The sequence below is a fragment of the Megalobrama amblycephala genome, linkage group LG13, assembly GCF_018812025.1.
Source record: "Megalobrama amblycephala isolate DHTTF-2021 linkage group LG13, ASM1881202v1, whole genome shotgun sequence".
Lineage (NCBI taxonomy): Eukaryota > Metazoa > Chordata > Actinopteri > Cypriniformes > Xenocyprididae > Megalobrama > Megalobrama amblycephala.
In genome coordinates this window covers 39029695-39039277 of record NC_063056.1, presented here as the reverse complement: position 1 = coordinate 39039277, position 9583 = coordinate 39029695, and the positions used below count along the sequence as shown (strand labels likewise).

General features: G+C 41.7%; 1 protein-coding gene across 1 annotated transcript; it reads left to right on the top strand.

Annotated features, from left to right (window-relative positions):
* Window positions 1-303: 303 nt before the first annotated feature.
* LOC125244228 (autotransporter adhesin BpaC-like) lies at window positions 304-8508 on the top strand. Its single transcript, XM_048154276.1, has 4 exons — window positions 304-1390; window positions 5608-5739; window positions 5956-6063; window positions 6147-8508. The coding sequence occupies exons 1-4, from the start codon at window positions 1201-1203 to the stop codon at window positions 7304-7306; spliced, it is 1590 nt and encodes a 529-aa protein (XP_048010233.1). The 5' UTR covers window positions 304-1200; the 3' UTR covers window positions 7307-8508.
* The last annotated feature ends 1075 nt before the right edge of the window (window positions 8509-9583 follow it).

Here is a 9583-nt window from a genome sequence, read left to right as displayed (position 1 = left end):
AGTGGTGATTATATTGCTGTCTAAGGAGAATTTTAATTTTTTGGTGAACTTATCCTTAGAGTTCAACTTAGAGGTTACCAAATTTATTGTAGTGGGCACTAAATTTTTACTGTCATTCAATATTTGGCAAAAAGCTTGAGTTAAAAAAGATGAAGTGTTACGCACAAGCTGTATTGGCTATGACTATACGGCAAATACCAAAGAAGCTTTTCTCTGCTCCCCAAATACATAAAACATTAACCTTTACAAATATCGTGTTTTGAATAAAAAACACTGTACTTATTCTTCTGTATGAGTTTTGCTGTTTTCTCGACAGTTTTGAGTTACGAGGTTTAGTCACAAGCTCTTAATATAAACTTCAATTCAAGCTATAGGCAATAAATAATAAAAAATAATGTTATTAACCGTTGTTTTTCCTAATCAAGCCATTTTGAGAACGATAATGTTACAGAAGAAATGCATGAATTTTAATAGAAATGTTAAAATAGTGATTCTCCTCAGAGTGAACCGACTGATTTTTTTTAACCCTGAACTAAGGCTGTGTGGCTGGAAGTTGTTGTGTTTCTGCTCATATCTTTTTTCTGTTCTCTTCATTCCTTAAGCGAATCTGCTTAAGGCTGAGATTACTTTATAATATACACAGGTGTTGTGGCTCAGATAAGGTCCAGCTCTGGTTTATTTGCTTTGCTTTTGACTGACAAGTGGCATTGCTGTGGCCTGCTTGTGGTCCAGATCTGGCAAACAGGAACAAGTGGCGCTCACCGCAGAGCCAAATGACATCCAGATCCCCCTCTCTGGACTTAATGGATGGAGTTTGACCTAAACCAGCTCCACCTCTGGGTTCTGGGACCTAGTGGGTTATAGGTATGGTTAAAGTGCTCACTCAAAAAATAAATAAATAAATCTGGTTTCTCAATAACTCACCACTGAATAGGTAAAAACTAAACATTGAACCTTGAAAATCTGTATATTTACCCCAGGGTGTTATTTACCTTTACTGGCAAGTAAATTATGTAAACTGAGGTTTCTGCTCCAAGAAATATGTAACTTTCATTTTCTCACGAAGACCCTCCCCTTCAGGTAAGCTATAAATTGGACACTGAAACAGAAGCGTCTTTTCATTCACCTCCTGATCAAAGATGGATCTGCAAATCTCAGTTTTTCTTCTGTTCATTCTTTTCACTGCAGGTACAAAGACAAATGGTGTTTGTAATGTTTTTTAAGTACAAATGCAGATCACTGATGTCTCACTGTGTCTGTTTTATTCCTGAAGGACACTCTCTCAGCTGTTATAATTGCACGAGTCTGAACGGTACTTGCGCAATTCAAACGGTACAAACATGCTCCAATGGATCTCAGTGTGTGAGTTCTACAGAAGTGTCACAATATGGTAAGTCCAGTATGATAAATTCAATTGGACTGTTATATTTGACTGATGGAGATGCTGGTATTATTTACTGGTGCTGAAACACAGTAAATTTAACTTGTTACACACAGTAACTGCTGGCAGAATTTTAAAAAAATATCACAGAATATTCTATATAGATTACTGCTTTCAAATTATATATTTATTCAAATCACATTTCTGGAAATCCGTTTAAGTTTGCACTGATCAAATTTTCCGTGGTATAACCTATGTCACTTTCTCAAACCATGTAAAACACAAACATGTCAGATGTTGTTATACAAAACATGCTGAGTTGTTGTGTAAGTTGTTGCAGAAACAAAGTTCTATTGTTCTATTGTTCCAAATCACAATGTTTTGAGACCGATGGAGATGACAGGATGGAATAAAGCCATGCATACCAGGCTCCTACATTTTTGACACTGCCTCAGAAGAGACAGTATTCCAGCACGGCGGTCATGTTGTAAATAAGACAACATCTTTATTGCTTATGTAATGGAGGCCAGCTAGTAGTCGCTAAACCTCACTCCTGATCTCAAGAGATGCTCTAATGACTGACGCTAGAGGTTGCAGCCTTTAGCCTCCTTGATACAGTGTCCGACTCCCATGTGGACGGGCCAGGGTTCGCATCCCGCTTGGAGCAGGCAGGTGCGAATTAGAGGGGCTACATTGGTGCCGTGACCCAGATGGAAGTGAGGTTTAGGAGGGTGAGTGTAACGGAGGCCAGATGGTAGTCGCTGTGTGAGTAAACCTCACTCCTCTAATCTCAAGAGATGCTCTAATGACTGACGCTAGAGGTTGCAGCCTTTAGCCTACTTGTTAGAGCATCCGACTCCGATGTGGACAGACCAGGGTTCGCGTCCTGCTTGGAGCAGGCAGGTGCGAACTAGAGGGGCTACATTGGTGCCGTGACCCGGATGGGAGTGAGGTTTAGGGGAGTAAGTGTAACAGAGGCCAGCTAGTAGTCACTGTGTGAATAAACCTCACTCCTCTGATCTCAAGAGATGCTCTAGCGACTGACACTAGAGGTTGCAGCCTTTATCCTCCTTGTTAGAGTGTCCGACTCCCATGCGGACGGGCCAGGGTTTGCATCCCGCTTGGATCACGCAGGTGCGAACTGGAGGGGCTACACTAACCCCTCTGTGTTGCTGCTGTTGTTGTTGTTTTTGCTGTATGCCCATGATGAATTTTGAGATGAATCCCCCCCACCACCACCACCACCACCTGGGAGTAAGGATGAATGAAGTTTGTAATGAGAGTCTAGAAGAGTACAAGAGTCTAGAAGATCACAGGCATTCCAGATGGTGGATGTAATAACAATTTAATTTAATACGGTATACCGTGAAACCATGATGTTTTCGGAAACTATTATCATACTGTGTATACTAGTACTATACTGTGTATTCTACCATGCCAGTCTGAGTGAGCGGTCGAAGGCACATGTTCTCGTGGACGGTCCTAAGCGGGATTTTGCTTTTACAACAACTTGCCTTTTTCCATCGGCCCCATAGAGGATGAGATCCCCACCAGCCCTACTCCAGCACCGCCAGAGAACAGCCTTTCACCAACTTTTTCATTGCGACACAAGACAACACATATGCCCACCGGAGACTGTGGAGATTGGCCTGCCACAATGGACGAGCCCCAACCGAGGAAGATGTTGGAAGTAGTTATCACCCCGGAACCCGTTCCAGAACATGTTTCTGACCAGGTGCAACACCGCAAATCGCAGAGGGAGTGCTTCTGGATAGCCCCGCCCACTACCTCGCCGCTGTGTGTGAGCTCAACATGGCCTCTGGTAATTATTTTGAGAAACTCCAAGACATTTTTGGGGAGGATTTAATTTACTTTTTTGGAGAGGTTGTAGGAGAGGTTATACCCAGTGCTCCTGTATCTCCAGTGTCCCCTGTATCTCCAACATTTCCTGTTTCTCCAGTGACCCCTGTATCTCCAGAATGCCCATCCAGCCTCCCTCTCCCGCCTCCTCAAACAGCCAGTTCCTCAGCCCCACCTCCGCTGGTGCCCTTTAGCCCCTCTGCATCTCTCACATACTGTGAAGACCGGCTCAGTGTCTTCAGGCCACCAGCTCCATCCAGCACAGAGGATCCCCTGGCTCCGCCTCCAGCCTCCGTGCCCATTGCTCCACCTTGGCCTGTTGACACATCGACTCTGCCTTTAATTCTCCCTCCCTCGGATCCACCGAAAACCATCGGCCATATGGCTACACCGACTCCCTCGTCCCTCTGGCTCTGCCTTGGCCGGACATCGTCCTGCCTGCTCCTTTGGCTCCATCTGGCTCTATGCCCTTCCCCGCCTCTGCCTTTGTCCTCTGTTCCACCAACTCGACCTCTATCCTCTTGTTCACCGGTTCCACCTCGGACACTCATCGCTGCGGCTCCATCTCGGTCTCCAGTACAATCAGTGTCACGTGGGCTTTTTGGCTTATCGGCTACACCTGGGTCTCCATCATCTGGGCCGTCATCTCCATCGGTCATTCCATCAAGTCGAATCCACCATGGATCCTCCTGCCTTCGACTCCACCCTGGGGCCTCGTCCTAGCTAGCCTGTGGCTCAACATCCAGCTCCTCCAGCTCCTGGCTCCTTACTGGCTCCTCCCACCTTCCACTCCTCCATGGATTGTATTATGTTCCCCAGACTCTTTGTGTAGATAACACCACATTGGTAGATCACTAGGGATACCCCTCAAAAAAAAAAAAATGGGGGGGGGGGGGGGGGGGATTGAGATTGTTATGAACACGGACGGTGCACGTGTGCATACCGAACTCCAATTACCGAATTACAGTATTACAGTATACACCAATTAAACACGCAGGTCTCCTCTCGTGCGTCCTCCCCACTGTGTTGCCGGTCGAGGCAATAACTTTCGTTTCGCTTTTAGATATCTCTTTTATAGATGCCATATGCTTTTAACTTTCTAGATGTAATTACCGAAATCAAAACAAGCCAGCTCACGCGTCAACCTGAGCAGCCTCATTACCTTAAAGTGTCAAATTTCTAGGTTTCTAAATGGATGGTTCGGCTTGATTGACAAACGCTAACGTTCGGCCACGATTTATATACCATCGACCTGTCCTAAAACGTTAGCACGCTGTGATCGATTGCTTGGAGATTGCGTTTATCCATTCGAGAGCGCATTTCCTGTTCACATCTGCGACAAAACAGTTGATTATTTACGAACAAAAGCTCACAGAAACGTGAAAATGGTCTCATTTGAAAGAAAATATCCTAAGCTAAAAGATGATATATTGTGACTGATTGAAGCAGCCCTTATCAAAAGTGCGGGGGTCGATTTCTGTCTTTTCAAAACTGCGGGGGTCCTGACCCCCCGTCCTCCGTGCCAACGGCGTGCCTGTGCTAAAGGGAATACTGCGCAGGCAGATCTAGTCCACCAAGACCAAGCATATGCCCCATTTCTTATGCTCAAACAAAACTAAAGGGTCAGGTACACATAGATAGCATATATACGTGGGCGGTTCCTATGGCTCTTCGGAGCAGCATCAGTACACATGAATTGGTGATAGATCTGATGGGGGAGGGGGGCTGAATCGTCATCTCTTTGCCTCATGCATGATGGTGGATTTTCTATAACGTACAGTACACTTGGCTTGTATTGTTCAAATCTCACCGGGCTCCCTTGTCCCTCTGGCTCCGCCTTGACCGGATATCAAAGAGTGACTAGCAAAGAGTGCAAAAGATCTAGCAAAGAGTGACTGAGTTGACATGGATTTTATAGGCAGAACTGATGAGGGTAATGATACAGTAATGATACAAAATGAGACACAGGTGAAAAACAATAATAGTAGATGAGTCCAGGCAAAGGATGATGGGAAATGAAGTCCTTGTTGAAATGGTGAAAGTCCTTGGTGGAGTTCCCCCTGGTGGCATTCACAGGCATTCCAGCTGGTGATCATGACATTACCATGCCAAACACTTCGAGAGTTGTCTTGATGGAACTTTGGTTTATCCTGTGGTTTCATCTTTACCACCAGTGTTATTATGGTGGATGTCAGCATATGAAAATAGTACAAAATAGATATTAGTACCAACTTGCCTTGTTAATTCAGCAGAATTTACTAGTGTTTTTTTTTTTTTTTTTTTTTTTACAGTGTATATATAAGTACATTTTCCATCAAAATAATGTGCAATTAAACTCGTCTTTCCTGTATTATTAATGTTTGTAGGTAATAATACTTCAGAGCTGAAATTTAAAGGTTGTGCTGATGACTGTCAAAGTGGATCCATAAACACAGGCATTGTAAAGAACACTTCTTCCTGCTGTAACACAGACCGGTGTAACGAACACGATGCTCCAGGTATTGTGCTTTCCTAATCAAATGACTATCTTCTTTAAAGTCAACACTAAAGTTCTTCAAAAGGACATTCAATCAGGAAATAAAATACAGAGTGTTTCTTGTTTGCCGTGTATTGATTGAATGGAGCAGTGACCAGGAGTGGTGTTTCAACAGATATATTTTGTATTTTGTACAGAATATAACGTAAAAAAAAAAATACTTTTCCCCCTCCTGTAGATCCCTCTAATGTCCCCAATGGAAAGATATGTTTCTTTTGTGATGGGCAGAACTGCACAAACATATTGAACTGTTCAGGGAGTGAAGACCACTGCTTCACACAAACAGGTGAGAATCTGGAAAAGGAAGAAGACTGAACAAAGAAGACGAGTAAAGCTCAGACTAACCTTTGTTTTCTTTCTTTTCATCAGAGGCTTCCGGAAACCAATCAGTTGTTGGAAAAGGCTGTATCTCTAAATCTTTTTGTAATTTCTCAACATCGGTTAGCAATGTTACAGTCATCAGATGTTGTGAGGGGAACCTGTGTAACGGTGCTGCCAATACAAATTTCACACTGAACACCATGTATAACGGTGATAACAGCGTCACCCCGAGCTCCATGTATAACGGTGATAACATCACCCCGAGCTCCACGTATAACGGTAATAACAGCGTCACCACGAGTTCCATGTATAACGGTGATAACATCACCCCGAGCTCCACGTATAACGGTAATAACAGCGTCACCCCGAGCTCCACGTATAACGGTAATAACAGCGACACCCCGAGCTCCACGTATAACGGTGATAACAGCGTCACCCCGAGCTCCACGTATAACGGTGATAACATCACCCCGAGCTCCACGTATAACGGTCATAACAGCGACACCCCAAGCTCCACTTATAACGGTAATAACAGTGTAACCCCAAGCTCAATGTATAACGGTAATAACAGCGTCACCACGAGCTCCATGTATAACGGTAATAACAGCGTCACCACAAGCTCCACGTATAACGGTAATAACAGTGTAACCCCAAGCTCAACGTATAACGGTAATAACAGCGTCACCACGAGCTCCACTTATAACGGTAATAACAGCGTCACCACGAGCTCCATGTATAACAGTAATAACAGCGTCACCACGAGCTCCATGTATAACGATAATAACAGCGTCACCACGAGCTCCATGTATAACGGTAATAACAGCGTCACCACGAGCTCCATGTATAATGGTCATAACAGTGTCACCCAGAACACTACGTATAGCGGAAATAACAGTGTAACCCCGAGTTCAATGTATAACGGTAATAATAGTGTCACCCCGAGCTCCACGTATAATGGTCATAACAGTGTCACCCTGAACACCACGTATAACGGTAATAACAGTGTCACCTTGAGCTCCACGTATTATGGTAATAACAGTGTAACCCAGAACATCACACATAACGTTAATAACAGTGTCACCCAGAACATCACACATAACGTTAATAACAGTGTCACCCAGCACACCACACATAACAGTGCTCAGAGTGTCACCCAGAGCTTCCTGTTCCTCTGCTGTTCTCTGTTCTCCTACTTCCTGCTGCACTGAATGCAGCAGCTCTTCAAATTCTATGTTGTTATATGCTGTACAGAATATATAACTTGTATTTTCTCTAAACTACATTTAGTGTTCTGATGTGTCATTTTTTAAATTAAAATACGGTGTTTGGACAAAATAATGTGAACACCTATTATTATAAGGGTTAAATTTGGTGAAAACACAAACATTGCAATTATCTTTTCTTAAATTCTCTAGTTTGTATATGAGTGCCATATAAGTGGTTTTCAGTAGTGTTTAGTACAAACCATGTGTGAAATGGGTGACTTGTCAGATGTCCAAAAAGGCCAAATCATCAGAGCCCATTTAACAAGAACATCTGTAACCTTAAAGGGTTAGTTCACCCAAAAATGAAATTCTGTCATTAATTATACTCACCCTCATGTCATTCAAAACCTTTAAGACTTTCGTTTATTTTCAGAACACAAATAAAGATCTTTTTGATGAAATCTGAGAGATTTCTGTCCCTCCATACACAGCTACGGAACAGACACTTTTACGCTACAAAAAGTTCATAAGAGATGGTAAAACTGGTTTAGTCCAAGTTTTCAGAAGAGACTTGATCGCTTTAACTGATGAACAGATTGAATTTAGGCTTTTATTCACATATAAACATTGATCAACTCACATAAACAGAAGCTAAACCAAAACTGCTTGACACGCAAGAACAAAACTTGATGAAGCTCAAACGTGCTTCAACACGAGAAGGAACCTCATTGGTTCTCGCACGCATCAAGCAATCATGCTTGAGCTTCCATTTACCACAACTGATGTGTGAGTTGATGAATGATTTTGTGAATAAAATCCTATTCATCATATAAAGCAATCAAGACTCTTCAGAACATTTGGACTAAACTGTTCAATTCATATGGATTACGTTTACAATCTCTTATGAACTTTTTGAAGCATCAAAGTTTCAGTTATGTAGGTGGTCTGGAGGGACAGAAAGCTTTTAGATTTCATCAAAAAGATCTTCATTGGTGATAAAAGATTAAAGAAAAAGGTTTGGAACAGAATTTTCATATTTGGGTCAACTAACCCTTTGATTGCCCAATTGTTGTGCGTTTTAAGAACAACAGTCTGTATGATTATGGTGACACACAAGTATGTTAGTGAGAGTTAATTGTTATTATTTAAAATGATGTAACGTTTGTTTTTAAAGGGATAGTTCCCTGTTTTTAAAGGGATAGATATTAAATAATGTTGGTAACCAGAAGATAAAGAATGTTTAAAAAATTTTTTTAAATATATATATATATATATATATATATATATATATATATATATATATATATATATATATATATATGCTGTTGCACTGTATTCATAAAAAAAAAAAAGTAGTTTTAATTTGCCTTGAAAAAAAGCTTGCAGAAAATGCAGTTTTCTGAGAATTATCCTCAAACATAATCCTGAACTTGGTAAAACAATTGTGTACATGAGTTTGTCATAGCACTCACTTGTACATTTGCACAAATACACTGTATATACAGTATGTATGCACAACTGATTAATTTTACACAGGTATTGAACTGAACTGACTTGAGCTGTATAATGACACTGTTGGCTTGCTAGAGATGCTTTACAGCAGAATTTGAATTTGTTACTATTTTGAAGCTCCTGTGAAACAATCTATATTGTATAAAGTGCTTTAGAAATAAAGTTGACTTTCTGACTTGGCTTGTATGTACATTCAGTGTGTGTGTATATATATGTATTTATATATACATCGATCAGGCATTGCATTTTGAGCACTGACAGGTGAAGTGAATAACACTGATTATCTCTATATATCTCTCTATGATATATCCCAATCATGGCACCTGTTAGTGATTGGGATATATTAGGCAGCAAGTGTTAGAAGCAGGAAAAATGGGCAAGCGTAAGGATTTGAGCAAGTCTGACAAGGGCCAATGTCACGACCGTCAGTGAGAGTGCCCGAATTAGCCACTTGAGGGCACTCCATCCTGGACTGTTTTCACCCCATTGACTACACTACCCATAACGCACTGCCGGACTCATTATCCATTTATCACATTACACCCAGCTGTCATGTATTTTGTAATCAGTGTCTGTCTATTTAATCTCAGTTGTTTCTGTCCTCAGTTGTGGTTTGTTGTTTTAATGTTACGTGCACTTTAGTTCTCTGGCTTTCTGTTTTATGGACTGTTTTTGTGGAGTTAACCTTTGCCTGTGTCTTGGATTACGTGTTTGGAGTTCCCTTTAATAAACATCACTGCACTTGGATCTTACCATCTTGTTTCTGTG